The 26076-nt window shown below is 36.8% G+C and overlaps 1 protein-coding gene across 1 annotated transcript in view; it reads right to left on the bottom strand.

The window, feature by feature from the left end:
* The window catches only part of DNM3 (dynamin 3), a 533769-nt gene that overhangs the window by 99907 nt on the left and 407786 nt on the right, over window positions 1-26076 (bottom strand). The window contains exon 15 of the mRNA XM_081823185.1: window positions 4349-4460. Within this exon, the coding sequence (XP_081679311.1) occupies window positions 4349-4460 (112 nt within the window). The remainder of the gene's footprint in view (window positions 1-4348; window positions 4461-26076) is intronic.

Raw genomic sequence — 26076 nt, 5'->3', positions numbered from 1 at the left:
TAATTCAATTATTTAACAGTATAAAATTTTATAGTGGTTATAATTTTAATTTAATGGCCAAAGGAAATAGAAGTTAAAGAAATAAAATTCTGCTAAATCCAAATTCAGATTTACATATATTTTTAAAGTACTGCGGCTGCTCAGAAAGATGAGGTAATTGGTAGAAGGCTAAATTTGTGGCTCAGAGAGGTTATGTGTAAGTTCATGGAGTATGGCAGTGCCATAGTGGGAAACTGGATCCAGGACTTCTCATTTCCATGTTAGGGCCACACATTACACTGCTCAAATGTGAAGTCTACATTTTGCTTTGGAACCAGAAAGATTAAGGGACTAAAGGTAATTAGAAAATCCACATAGAAATATAGTTGGGCTGTTGCATTTTATACAGATATCCACTGTGGTTCCTACCACATTGTAATTATTTATTTGCATCCCTCACTTCCACTAGATTTGAAACTCCTATAAAGTAAGAATTGCATCTTTTTCTATTTGAATTTCTAGAGTCTTCCATAACAGTGATGGATGAAGGGAAGGAAGGGAGAGAAGAGGGTGGAAGAGAAAGAAAGAAAAAAAAATCTGTAGAAAACTCCAAGAGAAACAACCTAAGAGATAGAAAACACCAGGTAGCAGAACAAACGCTATGATATGAGTGACATAAAAATATTCCATCATGTGGACATGATAGAAAAAATATGATGGGGAAAAGCATGTCATAAAAAAGTGGGCAATCTTAGTTGAAAAAAAAGTTTGTCTAAAACCAAAATGGGGGTGATGGCTATTTATCAAAATGAAGCCAAAATTACACAATTTTTAAAAAATTATCTTTGTAGATTTTTTTTCCAGTCAAAATACAGGTGTTCTGTGTAGAAAGTAGAACTTCTTGAGTCTAGACTTATGTCCATGTATGACAAATAAATGTTTCATTTTTAGAACAGTGATTGATTTGCTGTCAACTCAGTGGTTTATTGATACAAAACCCAAATGACACACCAGAAGTCCTAAAAATTTACTTACAGAGAGACATCTGTTATTAGGTTAATCTGACTTTTTCATCAACTCTTTCTAAATTAGGAATAACTGTACCTAAAAGTATCCATTCCCCCAAATCTAAGCATGCTCACAAAATGAATGTTTACACAAGCATTCTACTTAGATTGCTTTCAGTAGTTAGCTGCCATTTAAACATCTGCAAGTCAAGCAATCGTGTAATATAACCTCCAGAACTACATGGTGCATAAGAAATGCAAATATTGTTTATGATGAAAACTGAGAAAAGCAATGTTCATGGCATACTGCCAAGTTTAATTTCCTGTCATGTCTTTGGCATATAGTAAAAAACCCTTTTGTCTCGACCTTCCAAGCAACTGTACCAAAAGTGTATTTATAAACAAAAATGATGTGAAAAGAATCAAACAGATTGCGTAGGACAACTCTAGATTTGCTTAAAATTGAGTATTCTGATAAAAAATGCAAATATTTCATTGCCTGTCTTCTTTGTGCAGAGCTATGGATACATGAAAATCCACATTTGTAAATTTGGATTCACCAGAGATAGGAAGGTAATTTTGTTTTTCCAAGACAGTTTTCCCTCACAAGAGATGTATTACATAATTTCTTTAAATAGCAAACTTGTCTAGTGCATTTAAAATAAGTCTGACAAAAGCATGACTGAAAAATATTCTTCACAAACTTTACAGTTGCATGGTAGGAAGACATACATCCAACACACAAACATTCTATACAACCAAGCATTATTTGGAAATAGAAAATAGCATAAAGTATTTATGATCTCATTGGGCTACATTATAATATCCACATTGTTTTAGCTCTCATCTACTTGTTAAAGCAGTCTGTGATGAAAATGATAATTATCATCATCATCATCATTATAAATAGAGTGCTTACTTGTGCCCACCCTGTTTATGCTTTCCCTGCATTCTCTCACTTAATCCTGTCAACCAAGCTATAGGGGACTCCTGTTATTTCCATTTTAGAAATGGGAATTTTGAAACATAAAAAGGCTAGACGTCTCACAGCTTACATGTGAACTTCTGGAATTTCAGTCTCAGGAGTTTGACACTAAAACCTCTGCTTGAACACACTTGCTGTACAGCTTCCTGTAATACCCCGCCATATAATCTTTTAGAAAGTGTCCCTCTTATCATGTCACTAACTGGCTGGAAACCCTTTAATGGCTTCCCATCTCACTTAAAACTCAAATGCTCACCACATCCTTCAAGACCAATATAATCTGCCCCGACTACCCTCTTGGAAACTATCAAATATTTTTGTCCTCCCTCATTGTGTTCCAGATTCACTGACTTTTTGTTGCTCTTCTGAGACACTGAGTGGCTTTGCACTTGTTAGCCCTCTCCACAAATATTCTTCCCCTCATTTCATTTTCTCCCTCCCTTCCTTCAGGAGCCTACTCAAATGGCAACTCTTCAAAGGGGCTTTCCCTCATCATCTTCACTAAAAGAAAGCTTACCTGCCCCTCTCTGATTGTCTGTCCCTTTAATTTTCTTTATTTTTTATAGACTGTATCACTCCCATAAAATCACACTACATAATTATACAGTTATTCGTTCACTTGTTTAATGTCTGCTCCTTGGGGATGGAACCTTATTGCGCACCTCTGTAGCACTAGGGCTTAGAACGGCGCCTGGCAAAAAGCGTGTGCTCCACAGGCTTTGTGGACTGAGTGAATAAAAAAATTAAGCATATGTACATTTTTAATATAGAATGTATGTGAAACTAAACACACCACCATCAATGGAGAGGGAAGACTAATAAATGATTAGAATTAATAATAAAAGTACAGGTGATACTCTTAGTTTTTAAGTGATTTCTCACGTGCAATTTTTGGAGTGGCATATAGTTATGTAAATATATATGTACACAGTGATAAAATTTGGACAACCATGGAAATCATACAGATACCTCTGTGCTTGGTTATCACCAGGAAAGGGTCTTGTTTCACCTCATTTGGAGGGCACAGGGTATGTTGTGGGGGGTTCGTTGTTTTAGGTGCTGGCCAGGCAAGGGTAGGTTGGGATGGAGTTAAGAGGTCTATGTAGGAGCTAAAATAACAGCAATGAGAAGAACTTTTTGGCACAAATGCCTAATCCTTTACCTCTGGAACTCTGTTAAATTCCAGCGCAACCTCAGGGATGGGGTCAAGGCTAAAGTTCCTCCAGAGATGTTTCAATTGCCCCCCCACCCTGCATCCATATTTCAGACTTTCTCTTGAGAAGACTCTTCCTACTGGGAGCCTAGAAATGACCTGACTTGTGCATGATCAGTCCTATAAACTGATCTAGAGCCAAGTAAGCACCACAAGGGTCAAGCTGGACCAAATCCCCAAGGCTCAGTCTCAGCACTTGCGTTCTGAGGAGACACCTGGACAGAACATCTTTTTTTTTTTTTTTTTTAAAGACTTTATTCATTTATTTGACAGAGAGAGACTCAGCGAGAGGGGGAACGCAAACAGGGGGAGTGGGAGAGGGAGAAGCAGGCTCCCCGCTGAGCAGGGAGCCCAACGCGGGGCTCGATCCCAGGACCCCGGGACCACGACCTGAGCCGAAGGCAGACGCCCAACCGACTGAGCCACCCAGGTGCCCCCCTGGACAGAACATCTTAAGGGGACAGGAAGTAAGCAGAAAGAGCCGCTCATCAGTGGCATCTGTCTATCGGTGTGTGTACATGTTGGGTGGGACTCCTGAAATTCAAATCCAGACATTTTCCAAAGAACACAAACAGAAGTTCTGTTTATTAACTTGAATGCGAGAAGTGACTTCAAACACTTGAAGTATATTTATAAAGATAAGTAGGAATGGCAATATAATGTTTTTCTTCTTTCACACTCCAAATGACATTAACCAGAATTTGAATACAGATGTAATTTTGGATTCAGGTACTACAGACATAATGAAAGGAGGTAGATTTTTATAAAAATAAGTACATTTTTAAGTATATGAAATAGTGTGATGACATGATATATATACTATGACTATATGAAGAATGTTCTAAACAGCTGTATGAATACTAGAACAACTGTGAAATACCACATAAAGGAAAATAAAATTTTAAATTAAAACGAAGAAATTCTCTCTTGGTCTGAGATTACATATATTATGCTTTATGGCAGAGGAGGGCATTTTCTCTAACAAACAGACTGATAAACTTCTAGAAACTAATGGAGAAAAAGAAATATGAGCAAAGTATTACTTAGAACTGTTCCAAACTAATTAAATCAAAAGAGAACTAGTTTCTCCATTATATAGTATATAGAATTATGTCTTCTTAAGCATGGTTAATAATTATAAGATAAGAGATATATCCAACTTACTAAAGACTTATCAGGATAAACCCCAGCTCTTAGCAGAGATGCCTTCCAGCTGTCTACATCCTCCTGCGAGTCACATGCCAGCTCAAGGAAGCGATAGTCTTTGTATACATTCCTGGAATTAAAAAAAAAATCATGCTTTTAGTCTGGAACCAAATTCAAAATGATTTTATATCACTGCAGACAATGATGATGCAAATGACAGTCCAAATGGATAATTCTCAGACAGTCACTGGAGGAAAAAAAACCAATTCATTGTATTTAAAATAACTGGTAAATTCCTATATTTATTATATAATCTTTTTAAAACTTCACATGAAAGAATTCAGAGCCACTTGTACCGCTAAGCAATAAGAAGGGGAGGAAAGAGAAATGCTCTCAGGATGATACACTGGGTGCCAAGTCAGAGTGGTGCCAGGGGAATGGATCTGCTGCCGCCTAGTAATTAATCAATTTTCTGAAACCATTTTATAAGACTAAATGGCTCATAAAACTTTAAAAGATATGGCAATAATCTTACAAACTTAAAATACTATCCTATATTCAAAACAGAAATGCTCATTGATACCATCAAAAGAAAAAAACATTATCCAGTATTCAACAGAGTGAAATGCTAATAAGGGCATATTGACAACTGGGGCAATACTATAATTTTGTTTCTTTTCCTAACAATAAAATAATACGTAAGATGTAATACATGCCCATTTAGAAAGATTTGGAAACTAGATAAAAGAATAAAAATGGTGACAAGTATCCACTTATCACGGTTTACAGATAAACTTATTTCTTTATACTCTTGTTCTATCCATCTTTCACATAGTTGAGGTCTCCCCAACCCCCTTCTCTCTCTGTCAACTTTGAGTCCTTTTTTTACTTACTATATTATGGTCATTTACTTAGGCCATTACATCTTTATAAACATCAAATTAGAATGGCATGATATTCATTAATATAAATGTATGATAATTTACTTAACCTCTTCCAGATATTAATTAGGTAATTTCCTTTATTTTTATAATCAGAAATAATGCTTAAGTGAGTATTTTTATCCATAAGCCTTTCACACTTACTCTTATTTTCTGAGGATAGATTCCTATAAATAGAATTATAGGATCAAACTTACAGTCATTTTTAAAGACGCTAATATGCATTACCAATCACCTTTCCAGAAGAGATTTAGACAGATACTAGCAGAATACCAGAAATTATAGTCTTTTTCTCTTCTTATTCTCTTCCAGGGTATTCTCATTCATGCCTAAGAGCCTTAGTTTACACCTAAACTCAGAAGGCTCACAAATTTATATCTCTTACCCAGGACTGCCCCAGATTCACAGTGTTTACTGACTTCTCCACTTGACTATCTCAAAGCCACCCTGACATGAACAACTGAATCGGTGATTTCGGCTTGCCCTTCCCTGCCTTCCACTCTCATACCCGCTTTCATCTGACCACCTAAAAGTGCACTTCCTGATCACACTGTCACCCTCCCTCAAACCTCACTGTACCCTCCTCATGGATCTCCCTGCATCACATGGCTCCTTTAAATTTGCTCTCCACATGGAATCCTCATGATCTCCTGAAATGTGAATCAGATATTTTTACCCATGGAGTCAAACACTCTAATAGCCACCTGCTTTTAGGGAAAGACTACACTGTTTACCATGGCCTTTAAAACCCTGTGTAGTCTGGCCCGTAACTGTTACCTTCCTCTCCAGCTTCTTTTCACACTCTACTTTCCCTTGCTTTTTTGGCTCCAGGCATGCTGTTCTTCTTTTGCCTCCTGAAATGTGCCGTGCCCACTCTCAAAGGTCTCTGCCTGTAGCTCTTTTCTTCTTCCCTCATTGCACAATTAATGCCTACTCTTTCTTGGAATCTTAGATCATATTTCTATTTACCTTTCCTTCATAGCACTAATCACAGTTGTGAATTCAGAATTATGTGTGGGTTTCTTTTTCTTTTTTATTTCTTATTTATTTATTTATTTACTTGCTTACTTACTTAGCTATTGTCTATCTTTCCAACTAGCTCACAAGCAACATTAGGACAGAGAATATGTCATTTTTATGCTTATCATTATATTCCCCAGGGGACTTGGGGAAGATGATGACTTAATTGTGCTTTGCTTCCTCTCCACTTCTAACTCAGGTCAAACACATCTTCTTTTCTTGAGTCAAGCCAACTTTGGGACTGGTACTCGGGTAGAGGGTATGAGCTAGATAGTTTCTTGCTCTGGGCTGAACAGAGCTTTGGGACCACAGCAGGAAAACTCAAAGGCAAGGACCAGCATGTAGCAGGCCTTGGTAGGGCTGTCCCTCAATGATCACAGGACTCCTGGGTGTGCCTGATCCTCTGGCTGTAAGGAAGTGTGGGGGGTGCTGAGTCTTCTCTACCCTAATGCAAAAGAAAGCCTCCCTCTTGGTGCCTCAATAAGTAAATGGTAACTTGCCTATTTTGGGCCTGTGATGATGGAGATGTCTGTGCCTTCCCACCCTCACAGGACCAGTCCCCTTAAAGTGTCCAGCAGCAGGACCTGTGCCACAATGAACAAAGGAAAATAAAAGGACATCTAATAAGGATGTCTCATAGCCAGAGAAAGCAAGAATGAAGAGAGCAATCAGAACAGCTTATCAATAAAGAACTGTTGGGGGAAGCAGAAGAAGAGTATTTGAAGAGGTACAAGTACAACATTAAGAAAAACTTCCTGAAACTAAAAAATAAGATTTGTAAGTCAAAATATTTAGTAGGTAAGTTGAAGGAAAGGATGATGAATGTTGAGCCTAGAATTAGTAGTTTTCAAGATCTAGTGGGAGAATTTTTAAAAATACAAGGATAGAGAAGTTATGAAAGTGTGGAGGAAAGAACACCTAACCTGTAAATAATAGGAGTTCCAGAAAAAGAAAAGGAAAGTGGGGGGAGAAAAATAATTATAAAAAAGAAACTACTAAAAAAAAAAAAAAAAAAAAGAAACTACTGGGCGCCTGGGTGGCTCAGTCATTTAGGGTCTGCCTTCAGCTCAGATCATGATCCCAGGGTCCTAGGATTGAGCCCCACATCAGGCTCCCTGCTCTGCGGGAAGCCTGCTTCTCCCTCTCCCACTCCCCCTGCTTGTGTTCCCTCTCTCGCTCTCTGTCAAAAAATAAATTAAAAATCTTAAAGAAAAAAAAAACTACTTTTTAAAAAAGGGTCTTATCCTGATTTTTAAAAAGATCTGAGCCTATACATTTTATGTGCTATGTCATGTGTACTTGATGAGAAAAGATACCATGTAGACATTCATTTATACAATTCTTGAGCTCTGAAATAAAACATTTAAGAGTCTTCTGTAGAAAGATAGCAAGTTGCTTATAAAGGAGAAAGAATGAGACGGGCCCTGGACTGAACATTCAAAAGGTAGAAGGCAATGAAGTAACATTCATGGACTCTTGAGGACTGCAGAGACCCATATCCAGCTGGGATACCGCCACACCCCTGACCTGAGGGAGCGCCTAAGCAGGGAGGAGATTACAACAGCACCAGATGAATCTGCGGAGCATGTTCAAGGTGAAGAAAGATTAAGACAAAAAAAACAGTGGTGAGCAACAGAACTTGCAACATCCACAGAGTTAAATCAAAATAAATAATGACAGACCATCTAAGAATATATAATATAAGGGCTAAAGAAAGAACAGTAAAAGAGACACTATTCAAATAGTCTAAAAGTTGGGGAAGGGTAGGAGAAAATAAAAATGCTCCCCAGGTCTTCTCTGATGGGTGCAGGGGCAGAGAGTGGGGCAGCAAAGGGGATCCCAGGGGTCTCACTGTTAGGAGAAGTGGGCATGGGGAGAAGCAGCAGAAGAAAGGGTTTGGGGGAGAAATATTTGATAATTTGCCTCATGGAATGATAGGGCTATGTACTGGTGATGAATGAAAATGTTAATGAAATTAAATGTACAATAGAACTCTCAAATTAAAAAAGAAGAAAAAGGAGAAATTAATAGCCTTTGATCAAGTAAAAAAATAAGAAGAAAAAATAAAAAGGACCAAAGTAAGAAATTTTAATAAGATGGAAGGAATAAATTTATGTATATTAATTATGAAATTAATGACAGTGGACTGAATTCTCTCAGCTAGTCAGTTAATTTAGGTTTAAAAAAGTTACATATTATTTGGAAAAATAAAGGAACAGGCAAAGAGAAATCACACAAGCACAAAACAAAGAATATAAATTCAAGAATGGTAATATTAATAATAGACGAGATAGAATTTAAAAGTACTGAACAAGATAAACAGTTTAAAAGCCGTAAATAGAATAAAGAGAAATATTATACGATGGTATAAAGTACAATTTGTGAAGATTGGAAAATACTCATAAAACTGTTTGTACCAAATTACATAGTAGGGAAGGAAAGAAAGCAAATGCTACTAAAACTGCAAGAACTTGTAATAATTATATGTATGTAATCAGTTAAAATATAATAATAGAAAACTTTAATGTGACTCTTTTCAAATTGGACAAATATAGTGGACAAAAGTAAGTTAGCAAATAGAAGATAAAGATTTGTCATTATCCACAAAACATTTACAAAAATCAGTCTTACACTTGGACCTATACACATACACAATACCAGCCTTAAGAAACATAAAAAAGAGATTATATAGATCACATTCTTTAATCACAAATCAAAAAAAAAAAAAGAAAAAGAAAAATAATAAATTTCTTAAAAAAGAGACCAAAAACTCCTTAAATATATTCTTAGATAACCCTTGTATTACAGAAAAAAAAAACAAAATAAAAATTATAAATTATTTAGAAAACAACAAAAAATATAAACACACCATATCCAACCAATGGAACACAGAAAAGACTGTAGGAAAATTTATGGCCTTAAATATGTTCATTATTTACAGAAAGGAGAAAAAAAGGTCAATGTTCATCTACAGGGATTATAAAACTATGATAAAAAAAAAGAACAAGCCAAGAAGAAGGAATTAACATAGATTAAAACCAAAATTAATAAAACAAGAAATATAAAAATAACATAAAGGATAATAAAGACACACACAAATATTTTTCCCTTTAGAATTAGACAATATAATACTAATTAAGGGAGAAAACAAAAGTATACAAGACCACAAATGAGAAAGGATAGGATACATAACCACAAATATAGAGAAGATGGAAAAAATTTAAAATCAAATATTATAAGCAATCCTATGGCAAAACTAAGAACCCAGAGAAAAACTAATAATACCCTAAAAAATATGTTACCAAAATTAACTCAAAATCCAGTGGCTTTTACAAAACACTGCTAGGCTATACTTCTAATAACTTAGATATAGGAAAATGTTCCATTCATATTAGGAGAAAGCCTACAAAATACATACGATAAATTTTTTAAATTGAGAAAATGATAAAATCTTATTGAATAACATGAAACAAGATCTTCATAAATGGAAAGGCATATTTGATAGTGTTTTGATTACGCTATATTCTTAGGTCTTACAAAGTGACTAGTGCTAGTAGGTATTCAATAAATATTTACTGAATAATGAATATCATCACACCCATAAATATATTGACTATCATCTTTAAAATACCTTTGCAAATTTTATAATTTAAAAATGATTTTCCATCAAAGCTTTAATATTTTTGCTAAAGAAGTGAGCATTTTAACATGTTTATTGAAGTGATATTCTTTGTTCTGATTTCATTAAGATTTTTTTTGTGTATTATTAGAATGATTTCTCACTTTTTATTTACATTAGCTCGACACAGCTTTGTCTCTTCTTTTACTTTTTTACTTTTATCTATTTGTTTTACTTTTTAAAAAGACATATTGGTTATAAGTGCCAACAATATAGCTGGGTTTTATTTTTCATCCCAATCTGAAAAGTACTGCCCATGATTAGGGAAGTCTGAATCATGTTTATTTCTTGCCATAGCTGTATAGCTTGGTTTTAAGTTTTGTCATTTTGACATAAGCTTTTTTTTTTAATGCTCCCTACTGTTTCCTTGCATATGTTGATAAAAGAACTATCTTTTTGACTTCTATATTTTTTAGTGGTTTTCAGTTCTACAGGTAAATGATTATTTTTAAAAAAAGAATTATCTTTAAGTTTTCCAAATCATCCCTGAATTCATTTTTGTATATATGAAATTCAGAAATAAAACAATAATTCCTGACTTCTCAAGGAATTTAAAAGCATTTACTGTTTGCCACTTTATCTCACACATTTCCTAATCTATCTAGAAATACTGACCTAGAATATTATTTCTGAATTATTGTTTTCACATCTCTTTAAGAGTCCACTTCTTTTTAGTTTAGTATGCAATTTTGTTACACTTGTAAGCAATTATTTAAATGGAACTCTGTATGTTTTACTTGAATAAATATTTATCATCAGGTATTTTCTATCTGGATTTTCCCATCTGTAAATTCTTACTTGGATTCATTTTTTGAATTGGCTTCAAAGTAGAGCTGGCTATCTGGATTTCTGGTTGGCACAAGTATCCACATTTCTTGCATAGATTGATTCAGTGAGGAAATATAGAAGTTTCTTCTTGTTGTCTTCCTGTTTAGCTTCATTTTTCTTAATCAGGGTAAAGCATGCAGTGGCCACTCATAAAATTTCAATCCAGTTCACTCCATGAGTTTTGCAAATAGTTGATTAACATTGTTACTTCCTAGTGCTTTTAAGACTTTCCATCTCTGTTGTATATGATCCTTTGGATATAGCAACAGATGGAGTAGGATAAAAGAAGCTTCTAATTTTCCACCACAAGGACTGTGGGCCTACCACAGTCCTTGGCATATGGCCTCCACAAAACAAATATTTGTCGAGTGGAGCAAATGAATGAATGAACAAATGAATGAACAAAAGAACTATGGAATGAACTTGAACTGTGTTTATTTTTAAAACCAACTATTTTTATTTTTGATAGAATCCTTAATTTTCCACAGAAAATCTAAGATAAAAAAGTCTGAAGAGACAAACCACAACAAGCCGAATAAGTACTTTTAATTAAAAGTGGGACATATTTAAAGGAAATATATTCTCCAAGTAGGAAAGTTTATTGTTGTCAAATTTGAAAGGTCGTATCTTTGCTACAGAGCAGAAAGGGTAATAGATTATCTTGACAGAAATCAAAACTCATCAGTTTTTAATTATTTAATTACCTCTATCATAGCTTTTAGCTACCATTTAAGTTTCCATTTGAGGCATTTCTTGTGCACAGTATGAGTCCCTTTAAGATGTAAAAGGTATGGGGAAGGCAAAGCTGGACAAATGCCAGGGGAGTTCTTGGCCAGCTGGAAAGCACGAAAAGTAGCGAGGGTACAAACTTTCCACATTCTCCAAGCAGATCTGAAGAATTCGGCTTTGGCCCATTCTCACTGACCTTTCTCCAGAGTATTTTCTTTCAGGGGCTCTTCACATGGAAAATCTTGAATTTTTTTCCCCCTCAAAGGATAGCCAAATTCTTGAGAGGGAAAATAATTATCTGGTTGAAACATTAGAAGAGGGTCAAAGGCTTCTGGTGGCTTTGGCTGCTTCATTTTTACCCATTTTTGAAGCCTCATCTTAGGCTGTGTCTAGACATCCAAGAAGAGCTGGATACAGGTCTAAAACACTGAACCGAGCTGATTTACTGGAAGTCTCATAAATTCTGTGGATGTAGCTTCCAGGTTCTCACCACATGCTGTAGCTGTATAGATAACCCACAGCAATTTGTACTGACTGAATTTTTTTGTTTAGTCTATTTCAACTGCAATCATGCAGATATGAGCTTCTGAATGATTTCACTATGAAATCAAGCTCAACTACGTGTTTTATAGTTTGAAAAATAAAAGTTACCTCAACATTAAAAATGAGCATGAGAAATTTTATCCCATAGGTAAAAGGTTTTTAAGTGCTACACTGAAGAGAACATGACCACATGATGAGTCTGTGTTTTGATTAGATGTATAACTTTCATTCACATGTCATAAGAATGTCCTTAGGTATTAAAAATTTGAAGTCTAACTTGTTTACCTATGACAGCTCTTTAAATATCTGGGATCAGAGAGACTATGGACTCAGAAACAAACTGAGGGTTCTAGAAGGGAGGGGGGTGGGGGGATGGGTTAGCCTGGTGATGGGTATTAAAGAGGGCACGTACTGAATGGAGCACTGGGTGTTATGCACAAACAATGAGTCATGGAACACTACATCAAAAACTAATGATGTAATGTATGGTGACTAACATAACATAATAAATAAATAAATAAATAAATAAATAAATATCTGAGATCAGACATTATCTGTCCCTCAAGTCTTCTAAGTCTCCAAGCCAATTTTTTCAAATGTTTCTCATATGAAGATGATTCTAGATAACATTCTTTTTACCCTTCCGTGGATTTGCTCTACTTTAAAAGGATTTTCTGAAAATGACATCCCAGCAACTGATCACAAATCCCCAGAGGCAATATTAACCAGATGCAAGGAAGAAATTTGGTGGAATTTTTGCCTACTTTTTAAACAGTAAACTTTTACTAATGTAAGGAAGTAACAGGTAGTAGAATATAGTAAAGACCATGAACAACACCTGTTGAATCCAGACTGTGCCATTTATTATCTTACAGGACATTGGGTAAGAAAACCTCTCTGAATTTCAGTTTACTCATCTATAAAATGGGGATAATACCAATATCTATCTCAGGCTTACAATGATAATAAAATAAGGTCACATGTGTGAAAAGTTTGCTTAGCAGAATGCCCAGCATCAGGTAAATATGCAAGTAAAATATACAAAATACGAAATTACTATTATTCATTATTCTCACTGCCTTTAGATCCTTTGGGCTTGACCTCCTATAAAACCAGACCTCTCCTGTACTATTTTAAAACAAAGTAAAATTTATATTTAGCATTATTACATTTCATCTAGTTAGTCTGGCCCATTTCCCAATTTGCTCAGATGTTCTGAATTCTGATTCTGGCAAATATCACATTCACAATTCTTCCTGTTTTGCATTATCTGTATTATTTATAATAACATAATATTCCCATGTCATTATCAAAGATATACTATAGAACTAAACAGACCTCAAAAGATCCCATACCAGAGTTACATGTTCTATTAACTGGTACCCACTGTGTATCAACAGTAGGACTTAATACTTAATCATAAATCTATCATATATGTACTATCAAGTCATGTCCCTCTATTTTCCCTCATGTATATTCCAAAAGACTGTATCAAGGTCTAAGTATATTATATCTGCTCAATTCTATTAAAAAATTGATGTCAGTTCAGCTGAACTTGTTTTTCAAGATTCAAAGCAAGTTCCTATTGACCACTGATGTCCTTTCTAAATGCATAACCATCAATTTTACAATTAATTATAAACTTATATAGCAGAGTATCAATGATAAACTCATCAGTCAAAATTTCCATTTGGTTATCCTTTTTGAAAATCTGAAAAACAGCCTCCAATGTGGACTTTTACTGATCCACTGATCCTACCATGTTCCCGCTCATCATCACATTCCTTATGTCTTCACTTCTATGAAGACTCAGTTTAGTACTATAACTACTACCTTCCAAACCTTCAACTCCCTCTCCTTTCTTTGCCTTCACCATTTTACTTACCTAATAAAACTCTGACTGAATTATTTCCTTACTGAGTTCCTACATCCAAGTTTCTAAGTAATGCAAGAGAAAAAATATACAATTGTGCTTACTGCACTCCAACTTCATAACTACAAATATCAAATGGACACCTAACTTTCCCAGGCATCCCTACTATATTTCTGTAGTCAAAATACTTTATCACTGTACCAGATACTTACTTCATACCTTTTCTTCCCTGAAATCTATAAAACGCACTTTGCCACTAACACTTGGCTGATAATCTTGCTTCATACTTCACAGGAAAAACACATACAACGAGATGAGAATGATCTATCTTCTTCCTACCAAATACACCAGACTACCTGCAAATAGACTCTGCCTTCACCTTGTACAAGGAAAGGCCAAACCTCAACTTAGACACTGAGTCTGCTCTCTCCTAATGTCTTTATGAACTTCCTACAATCATTCCCCTTTTTTTTTTTTTTACTTCAACAATTTCTTCCTTTCTACTATCAGATAATTTGTATGGCATAGTAGCATACCTTAAAAGCAACTATCTTAAAACACACACACATACACTTTCTTTTGACCTTCCCCATCCCCTAAGAACGACCCCATTTCTATTTGCTTCTACAGCAGAACTCCCTGAGTTATCTTGAATCATTTTCTCCATTCTCTCCTCTCCCATTCTTTCCTTTATTCACCCCAGTGAGATATGTGATCCTGTTACTCTACAGATAGAGGTCTTATCAAGGTCATGTGATCTACATCTTCGCACAGCAAATGTTCAATTCCTTATCTACACATTACTTGGCTTCACTGCAGCCTTTGACATATTGACCCTTCCCTCTGTCTTCAATCATTTCCTTCTCAAGATTTCTGTGATAACACATTCTCTTGACTTCCACACTTCTACATCACCGACTACAACTTTTTAATCTCTTTTGATGTCTTTGAGGTCTTTGTTAGACCTTTAAATTCTGGAGTGCCCCAAGCTTCTTCAATGGTCCACCTCCCTCTATCTGTGCTTTTGGCAAGGTGATCTTTCCTGTGTGGGAATCCTAAATACCATTTAAATGCATGTAACTCCAGATGTTTACACTGAACTACAGACTCCTATATCCAAGCCACTATCTTATCTCATTTGGATGACATCTCCTTGGCACCTTTCTTGCTCTACTCTCCACAAAGAAGCCACTATAATCATATATTACATCCCCACCCTGTTTAAAATCCTCCAATGACTGCCAACTATAAGCAGGAAAAAATTCAAACTCCTTGCCATCACTGGCTTATCTTTCCAACCCTCAATTTCCCTTGCTTATGCTCCTCCGACTGCAATATAAATTCAATAATGGAACTTTAAACGTTCATCAATGTATTTCTGGCATTTCTATCATATAGTAGGTACTCAATAACATTTGTTGGCTGACTGACTACCTTTCAGCCTTTTCTCAGCATCTAAAATTCTTCAAAGACTATTGACAATTAATCAATGACACCAAGATGGTACATTATCATAAATTAAGAATTAAACCTGTGATGTCAATAATATAAGTTTCATAAGCTAGGACTATGAATTATTTTTACATCTTAAAGAGAATATTCCTCATTTCATGTATTGAAGATTAAAAGGCAATGCACTAAAACTAGAAATTATGAAAGAAGTTAAACAGAAAGAATTACAAAACCACTTAAAATAAAATAAAACTTCCCCTAAAACTTGTGTCAAATAGCAACTCAAAACTATAATTATACGCTATTTACTAAACAGGCAAAATAACATTACACATCAGATTAAAACCCAGAACATACAGCCAAAATTTTATTCAGAGGCAAAATCACAGTCATGTATGTCTTATTATTTTTTAAAAATAAGCAAAAAAACCATTGCCAGCATTGAATTTAAGAAGTTGGAAAATTATAAAACTAATCAAAGCAGAATAAAGGATATAATAAAGTTAGGAAGTAATTATGGAAAATTGAACTATCATTGATAAATTTAAGAGTCCACTCTTTGATGAATCAAACAATGAAACAGAGCTCTGTAGTATCTAGCAAATATAAGATGAGAAAAATAATCAAAATCATAGATGATACATATGATTTAAGAAGGAGAAGATTAAAAATTTTTTAAGAGATGCTAAGTATACTACTTTTATGATAGTAAATTTATAAGTATCAATGTTGGATACAAGTTCTAAAAAAAATAGGAAATCAGAATCATAAAATCTTGCCTGACCAATATCCACAGGATAAACTGGGAAAAAAATTAAAACTTTTCTTCAAAATAATTCTGATCTCAGAGAGTTTTATCAGTCTTCCTTTCCAAATTTTACATGACCAAATTTTAAGAGGAAGATTCTTCTATGCAGGACATCTCAGAAATATTAAAAGACTAGTACACATTGTAAATCTCCAAGCAATGAACCTCCTATGCATGACTCTCCAAACTTACTTGACCCTAGAATCTTTTTTCTTTGAACTTATCAGAGGGCCAGTATTTTAAAGACCAAATTTGGGGATATGTTTCTACAAGCCAATCTCACTTATGAATGCAAATATAAAACTTAAAAAAATATATTAGGAAATTGAATGTAATAAAATTTTTAAAAATCTGACCCTGAAGAGTCAAAACAATCTTGAGAAAGAAGAACAAACCTAGAGGTATCATGCTCCCTGATTCCAAACTATATTAAAAAGCTATAGTAATCAAAACAGTTTGGCATTGGCATAAAAACAGAGATCAATGGAATAGAATAGAGAGCCCAGAAATAAACCCACACATATATGATCAGTTAATTTACGGCAAAGGAGCTAAGAATATACAATGGAGGGAAAGGATAGTCTCTTTAATAAATGGTGTGGGTAAAACTGGACAGCTGCAAGCAAAAGAATGAAACTGAACCACTATCTTAAACTACATACAAAAATTACTCAAAATGGATTAACACTTGAAGGTAAGACCTAAAACCCTAAAACTCCTAGGAGAAAACATAGATCATAGTCAGCTATTGGACACTGGTTTTGGCAAGGATTTTTTGGATTTGACACCAAAAGCAAAGGCAGTAAAACTACATCAAACTAAAAAGCTTCTGCACAGCAAAGGAAACCATCAACAAAATGAAAAAGCAACCTAATGAATGGGAGAAAATACTCATAAATCATGTATCTGGAATGGGGTTCATATCCAAAATATATAAAGAACTCATACAACTCAATGGCAACAAAACAAAACAACAATCTGATTAAAAAATGGTCAGAAGATCTGAATAGACATTTCTCCAAAGACAACATCCAGATAGCCAACAGGTACATGAAAAAGTGTTCAATATCACTAGTCATCAGGGAAATGCAAATCAAAATCACAAGGAGGTAACACCTCACACCTGTTAGAATAACTATAATCAAAAAGACAAGAAATAAGTGTTGGCAGGGATGTGGAGAAGAGGGAGCCTTTGTGCACTGTTGGTGGGAATGTAAATTGTTGTAGCCACTATGGAAAACAGCATGGAGGTTGCTCAAAAAAACTAAAAATAGAACTATCATATGATCCAGCAACTTCACTTCTGGTATTTATCTGAATGAAGAAACTAACTCAAAAGGATATATGCACCTCCATGTTCAATATGGCATTATTTATAATAGCCAAGTTATGGAGGCATATATTCCCCTGCACAGGGAATGGGTGAAGGGGGACAAAAGATACAAACCGATATTGGATTGCTTATTCGGGAGTTGCTAAAAAAGTAAATCTTAAAGGCTGTCAACACAAGAAAAAACATTTTGTAACTATATATGGTGACAAATGTTAACTAGACTTGTGATCATTTTGTTGTAATTTCAAATCATTGTGTTGTACACTTGAAACTAATGTAATGCTATACATCAATTATACCTCAAAAGAACAAAAATCCAGTCACGACAACAAGTAGGGTTTTCCCTAAAAGAGTTTTCTACAAGGAGTACTAAAAAGAGACCACTTGCATTCAGTACCATGTATAAGCTGACCACTCACAAATCCCAGAGTTTCCTTCTAAGCTATAGTTGCATTCTGGGTATTTCTATTTTCAAATCCAACCTCATCAACAGCTCCTCACTGCAATAAGACAAAGACCAACAACCTTAACATGGCCTATAGGGTTGCAAGTGACCTGGACCTCGACTCTTGCATGCCAGGCTCTAGCTATCAGTTGCATGAACACACAAAGCTTCTTCCTACCTCAGGGTCTTGGTATATGCTGTTCACTCTGCCTGGAACAATCTTCCCTTCTCCCTTCACCCAGTCTATGTTTATGGTCTTCTAGTGTTAGCTTTAACTACCCCTAAATTCCCAAAATGGTTAGGTCACTCTCATATAAATTCTCACAGAAATTGTCATTAACAGTTGTAATTCAATAATTATTATTTGCTATCAGTCTCCTTCCTTGTACTGTAAATGCCATGAGATTAGAGAACATGTTTCTCCCGTTCAGAGAATTTAAGTAGAGCACCCAGCATGCAGAATATACTCAGTAAATAACTGTGAGTGCATGAATGACTGACTGAAGCAACCACCAGTGACTGAATAGCTCAGTGCCCTTCATTTTCTTAAATTATTTGTCTTTGTCTTTCAAGATCAGCCTCAAAGATCAATGGGACAATTTTATTTTATTTTATTTTTTAAAGATTTTATTTATTTATTTGAGAGAGAGAGAGCATGAGATGGGGGAGGGTCCGAGGGAGAAGCAGACTCCCTGCTGAGCAGTGAGCCCGACGTGGGACTCGATCCCGGGACTCCAGGATCATGACCTGAGCCAAAGGCAGGAGCTTAACCAACTGAGCCACCCAGGTGCCCCCAATGGGACAATTTTAAATTGGAGGTTGGCTACTGTCTATTGACTCAAAGTGTCATGATTCATTGCCAAAGGAACAAGTTTCTTTAGCCTGAGTTGATTTGATATTCAGTCTTTTGATATTTCCTTTTCTTGACATAGTAAAGAGTTAACTAATTAATTAAAATTTGAAGTAATTTTTAGTTTTAGGAAAAAATATTTTAAAACATAAGAGCATTGCAAAACACATTTACTGTAAGTGCATTTGCAGAATCAGCTGAGTCACCATCAATCCTGACTTTCTCTGGCTGCCAATGACCACTGCGCCAGGTCCATGTCAGCATTAATCACAGTCATGAGGAGAGAGCTGAGAGTATGAGTTTTGGTTATAACAGGGGGGGGTCTTATTTATGATGAAAAAGATCATAAAGAAGGCAGATTACAATTTAAATGGTGGAAATTCTTACCATATAGAACATTTAATATCTAAATATTTTTCCTCACACCCAAATGCTAATTGTAATCTGATGTAATATAAATTAAGAAGGCATTCTAAATAAAAATAGAAAAGTTTGGAGTGCCTCGTTAGTGGGAACTGGATCTCCTGGCTTCTTGTAGGGCTTTTGGCTCCTGGCCCTTTTTCTCCAGACTTCATTGTTTCCTCCCCAAAAGAGGAGGAGAACTGACTGATTTGATTAGCGTGTTATAAAAGAGAAATTGAGCAAGCTTGCGCCCACAGGACACATGCATTTCTTTCCCATTCCAAGAAGCTCTGGGGCGTGCTGCCTTGCGGTGGAGCCCCCTGGTTGCTCCGCTGTGGCCATGATCGCTGGGGGCTGAACTATTAGAAGACTTTTGGCCACAGATCTACACCCATTTGTTCATGCCTTATCTGTCTGTTTCCTGTGCTTCTGAAAACAGCAACAACAACAAATTTTAACTTGGGGGGGGGAGGGGGGGAAGTGTGTGATTTATTGGGCCCCCTTAAAATTCCAACAGGGAGGGGTGGCTTTGAAGAAAGGGTACCGGTTTGGGTTTTGGATGGGTTAAACAGGAAGTGACCGAAGGCCTTATGAGTGAAAATGCCCAGCAGGCAGTTGGAGATGTGGAACTGGTGTCTCAGGATAATAAATAATAACCATACTACATGTGGCTGTGATGCTGGGTGCCATGTGAGTTTGTTTATTTTATTTTAATACAGCTTATTAGCTTCGTTAAGCATTTTCCCATAGGAGAACAAGCCAAACAGCCACAGGTCATGTGTCTACTTGGGCATAACCAATAGCAGGCAAATGAGCCAGTCTTACAATATCATTAAAAAAAAAAAAAAAAATTGTTGTTGCAATCCAAACTTCACTTAGCCCAGAGCAATGAAAGACTTTAGAAGGGAATAAAAGACAATTGGTGAAGAACGCAGAGAGAGAAACACAATTATTCTCAGTCTGTCTCGTTTATTAGGTCAGAAGAGGTTGTGGTAATGATCTGCTTAAGCTCAGCATTTCTAAAATCTGAGGAATAAATAGAGAGTGGCTACCGGCCCCTCCAAGCCATGCTTTATCATGTGCTAGGAAAAAATGCTGCCCAGGCTATGCTAGTCTGGCCTCTCTCCCTTCGGCATTTATTATTTGAAAATCACCTTCTGTGGGATCTTTCATTTGAGTTAATGACTAATAGTAATTATTATTTTATAAACTTCTTAAAAGCTCATTTTGAAAGTTTTAAGGAATAAGATTTATGAGGAACTATCAACACAGGAGAAGCGACATCTGCTTCCAGAAGGCCTAGTGCTGATCAACAAGCCAAAAAAACAATAATTGTGAGATAATATGCAGTTATGAATTCATGCTAGCCCCCTAACACCTACAAAGAGTTTGAGGAGAATTCTTAGAGCCTGGGATTTAGGTGAGGATATTTGTGTAAATTTGTCAGTGTTGAGATACTGTTAAAGAGCAGAGGGTAGAGGAAAATTTTAAAAGAATGCAAGGGGCTGGCATGGTTGTGGTATGAATGCTTTTACACAATGGCTCCCCACAAAATTAGCCTTTCAAAGTATTTTTAAATGATTACTTGTTGACATTATTATTATTATTATTATTATTTTAATCAAGTCAAGTTATATCAAAGTCAGTTCCTTGAACTCATTTTGGAAAGTTACGTATGTACCTTTATCATGTGAAAACACAGGCTTTCAGGCCTCTGTTCTGAGGCTACAAAAAGATATCTTGGGTACATGGGGGAAGTTTGGGCTGCTCTGTGAATAGGGCCACCTAAGATGGGCTCTGACGCTCTGGCCCCACCTGGGTAATCAGCACTGTCTACATTCTGGCTCTGTGGCACCTCACTGGTTCCCCTCAGTGAGACCAGGATTGGGGTGAACAGGGTTCAACTAAAATCACTGAAAAGTGTTTAGGGTCCCAAATCCATCCACACACATCAGTCTCCTAGCAGCAAAGAGTCTGTAAAAATTTGGTCTGCAGGAAGCTTGACTGTTCGGTGACTTGTATGGGGAAGCCATTTTAGGTATACTCAGCATAAGGGATATAACTGACTCTTCAAAGAAAAGAAATCAGATTCAAAAAAAAAATCAAGCCCTTCAACGGCAACCTATATCTCGTGTGAAAGAGTAACATTTGAGCGGAAGGTGGTGATGACGACAGTGGTGATGGGGATGGTAATGGCCCTATGGCCAGGGGTCCCGCGGCCCGCCCTTCCACTGTCAGGCCTTTCCATGCACGGTTACCATCGCCCCCTTGCTTTCCTCACTGTCTGACAAACTTGCACTCATCCCTGCAGCCTTGATTCGGACATCCCCTCCTCCGAGTCTTCTCCCAGGTAGCACTAAATGCCTAAGTCATTCTCTCTTCTGTGCTCCCATAAGGCCCTACTTATCCCTCCTTTGAGTTGAACTACCCCTGCCTTCTATTTGTGAAACTTATTACTCCAAGAGGTGGTGAAAATATAAACAGTGTCAGCGTTAATTTACATCAAATCATGGGTGAAAGATCCATAATGGACTAATAATAACAGCAAAGATTTTGAAATACATCTTCAACCTCAAAGTTTCTATTAAGGAAAACTTCCTTGCCAGGTTATCTCCATAAAAGATGACAGAAGAATGGATGAATAATGTGTCTAGTTATATGACATGTCATTCTGTACAATGGTACTTATGGTATTCACTCATTGATTTATTGATTTAATAAACATTTGTTGAGAGCTACGTGCCAGGTATTGCGCTAGGTCCTGAGGGACACACGGTGATTAAGACAGACAATTTCCCTATTCTCGTGAAGCTTATATTCTAGCACTATGTATAAAAGTTGATGGTGAACCGAATGCTAAGACACTATCATTTATTTAGACTTCACTGTCAAAATATCGAGTAAATCCTAATATCCCAATGGCATTTCCCTCTTCCCGCTAAACAACAAAACAAAAAACAGACATCTGTTTTATTCCAGTAAGTTTCATCACTTTAACAATTACTCAAAAGACTGAAAATAATTCACAACCCAGATAAAGGAAATCTTTACAAAGCTCCTAGTGGTTTTTAAAAATTGTTTCTTAAAAATGTACACTACAAAGAGGTTTTTGACCAGACAGCTGTTTTAAAGAACAATGATTTCATGTTTTAAGACTAACTTTAAAATTGAGATGTCTTTGCCTTCCAGGAAAACTCAGCAGCTGTGGAGATTACGGCACTTCTCTTTCTTTCACATTTCACTGGATTTAATTTTAAGGGGGGAAAAAGATATAAAAGAGAAAATTGCATGCAACACAGAACAAAACCTATTGCAAAACAAGAAACTGCACATTTTTTTTAACTACAGGAAAACACAAAGGCAGCCCCAAATCTCTCTTTAGCTGAGGAAGGGGACAACTTAGCTCTTTTTTAGTGAAATTTACCTCTTTCCTTGCTAACCTTAGAAAATACCCTCCCCACACACCCAGCCCAATCTCAATAAAATCAAGGCAAACTTGGTTTTCTATAGGAATAGAAAGTATTAACTAAAATGGCTTCGGGAAATAGCAATAGAGAATCAGTCACAAACAAAGAGTATAAGTAATTGCTGCCTTGTACTCTTCACTGGTCAAGTCCTGCCAGCCACTGTGTCCAGTTCTGGAATCCAGCGAAAGAGATGGGGCCCATCCATGAGGAGAGCTGGAGACAGCCTCCAAAGTAACTAAAAAAGAGGCAGATGAGGTTAAAAGGCCAGGGAAGGTGAACCTGGCAGAGACAGCACTGTTCGGAGACAATGTGAAGCCCCTTCCATTTTAGCCATTGCCACTGAAGGAAAAAACTGAGCCCAAACTGACAACATGGCACAGAGACAGGAGGACAACTTTTCTGGTAATTCAAAAGGCCTTTGATAATCAGGTCTCCCACGATGGCTAGCAAGGATCTAAGGTGGCTGGTACCTGGGAAGGAAGAAGCTCTGGAGTGTACAGGTGCAGGCTGACACCAGGCTGCTGAGCTGTGTGGGCATAAAGACAGTTCTGACCCAAGGGTGAAGCTGAAGTCTGAGACAGCCACGTGAGCCCTCAAGCTGGAGGACTGGACTTTTCTTCTCTCTCCATAGGAGGGACAAGTGTGGGTTTCCACAGGGGGGATAGTTACCAGACAAGAAGGATGAACTCTATGCATAAATAAGGAATCCGAGACTACCCCCAAGTAGAGTTATGCCTGGCACCCAACAAAAGATGCTTCCCGATAAATTCAGAATGACTTTTTTTTTTTAAAGATTTTATTTATTTATTTGAGAGAGAGAGAATGAGAGAGAGAGAACACATGAGAGGGATAGGGTTAGAGGACGAAGCAGACTCCCTGCTGAGCAGGAAGCCCGATGCGGAACTCGATCCAGGGACTCCAGGATCATGATCTGAGCCGAAGGCAGTCGCTTAACCGACTGAGCCACCCAGGCGCCCCAGAATGACTTTTAAGATGTGGAGTAGATGAACAGTTATAGCCTACCCAGAATATCCTTATCCCCTACCAAAACTTTCACCAATCAATACTTCTAGCAATTTCATTCTTTTGAGTGTTGAGAGCTTTAGATTTCTACAAGAATCTGCATGATGTGACAGAAAGAGCATAGATTTTGGAATCAGAGAAATTCAAACTCTGGAACTCATTAATTATGTGTTAGTTTTATGACTTTCAGCCAAATTACTCAAGTTCTCTGAGTCTCGATCTTCTTGTTGATAAATGAGGGTAGTACTAGCTAAGAGAGATTTTTTTTAAAGATTTTATTTATTTATTTGAGAGAGAGACAGAGAGAGCTAACAGGAGGAGGGGCAGAGGGAGGGGGACAAGCAGATTCCCCACTGAGCAGGGAGCCTGATGTGAGGCTCAATCCCAGGGCCCTGAGATTATGACCTGAGCCGAAGGCAAACACTTAACCGACTGAGCCACCCAAGCACCCTTCCTAGAGGGTTTTTAGGGATTTGATATACGCAGAGCACTTAGCATGGTGCTGGGTAGAAATTATTGTTAAAATGCAAATATTTCTGGAGAAAGCTATTAGCTCACAACGCAATTTTCCAATGATGTAACTAACTGAGAAAGTAAGATTAAAGAAGGAGGTGAAAAAATTTAAGCAGTGAGGATGCGCATTGGACAAGATCAATCACAAACTCTATCTTCTCCATAGTTTTGCCCTGAGCTTGGTAAAAACAGTGGGATAGTCATGGAAGCAACTATAACAGATTTTCATCTTGCTAATATATTTTAGATACGGTCTTGTCTAGAGGTGAAATATGACATCTCTGGGTCCCCTTCAATTCCAACACTATATTATTCTAAAATTTCAGAGCAAAGAAATGGGATGATCAAAAAGTATCTTAGGTTTTTCAAAGTATCACTGAGGAAGAAACAAGCACAATACTGCCAAACAAAAAAGCTAACATTTAAGACCAGAACAGTAAATTATGGAGTTGGGCTTGCAAACCAGCTTGACTCGTAAACAAAATACTAAGATGAAGCTTGTTTATACTTTTAAAATGAATACTAATTGCTTATGCTAAAGACAATAGCTATTTACAAAGTAATTGACAGAGTTGAACAATAGGCACCAACACTTTGGGCTTCACACCACTTTGTGCGAGCAAAGAGCTGACCCAGGGAATGTGTCACCTTCTAGTTCAGCATGTTTGAAGCATGCTTAAATTGAGGAAAAGGGGGATGTTGGCCCACAGGTTACCTAATCTCTATTTGGGGGTACCATTTTCCTGGTGCCTCTCTTGAGATTGCCATTGCAATGATTAATTTGTAGACCAGGGAGAAAAGAAACCCAATTTCAAGTGGATGGTTCATCTCGAACCCTGCCATTTTACCTTCTCTTTGAACATTTCTACAACCTCCCAGGCTTCTTTCTGTGTATCTCACCTCACCTCCTTTTAGTCCCATTGTGGTTCATTAGAAATATATTCCTCTCCATACTGCTGCCGGCTCCCTTCTACAAATCTGGAAGAGTTCCTTGTTCCTTAGCTTCAAAACGTTTCAGAGCAGCTCCAAAACTTCCCATAATTTAATTCTTCTGAAACATTCTCTCTCTCCATCACCACACACAGAAAAAATACTCAGTTTTCATAACTTGTGCTTATAAATAATCTCTTTCCATAGAAACAAAACCTGCTGTTCCCTGAACACAATTTTCTGTCTTTGGCTGTGACTTCCCATATCGCGGTCTTCATGAGCGGAATGCCACTCCTACCGACCTCGTCCTTTCACTTCATTCACAACAATATTTCAGGATAACTTAATACTGCTTGGATTGAACTACTCTTCTCATCTCTCACTGTGTGTGTGTGTGTGTGTGTGTGTGTGTGTGTGTGTGTGTGAAACTTGGATACTATTAATTTTCGTAATTTTGAGTTTAGTACCTCTCCTTTATTTATTTATATATTTTTTTATTAAAGGTTTTTATTTATTTGACACAGAGAGAGAGAGAGAGAGAGAGAGACAGCCAGAGAAGGAACACAAGAAGGAGGGAGTGGGAGAGGGAGAAGCAGACTCCCCGCTGAGCAGGGAGCCCGACGCGGGGCTCAATCCCTGGACCCTGGGATCATGACCTGAGCCGAAGGCAGATGCTTAATGACTGAGTGACCCAGGCACCCTGAGTTTAGTGCCCCTCCTTTTAAGCTTTCGTGAATGTTTTTCTTGTTCCCTCCTAAAACTAACCTGGAATCTCTTCTGGATGGCTTCCTAAATGTTTAACACAAGAAAATAATATATGTAAAAATGAACTGTAATGTACAGTAGTCTCCCTCCCCTTATTCTCAGGGCATATGTTCCAAGACCCCCAGTGGATGCCTAAAACCACACA

This window comes from Leptonychotes weddellii, chromosome 6, assembly GCF_054177405.1.
Source record: "Leptonychotes weddellii isolate Sample4059 chromosome 6, ASM5417740v2, whole genome shotgun sequence".
Taxonomy (NCBI): Eukaryota; Metazoa; Chordata; class Mammalia; order Carnivora; family Phocidae; genus Leptonychotes; species Leptonychotes weddellii.
This window is presented reverse-complemented; position numbering and strand designations above follow the sequence as displayed.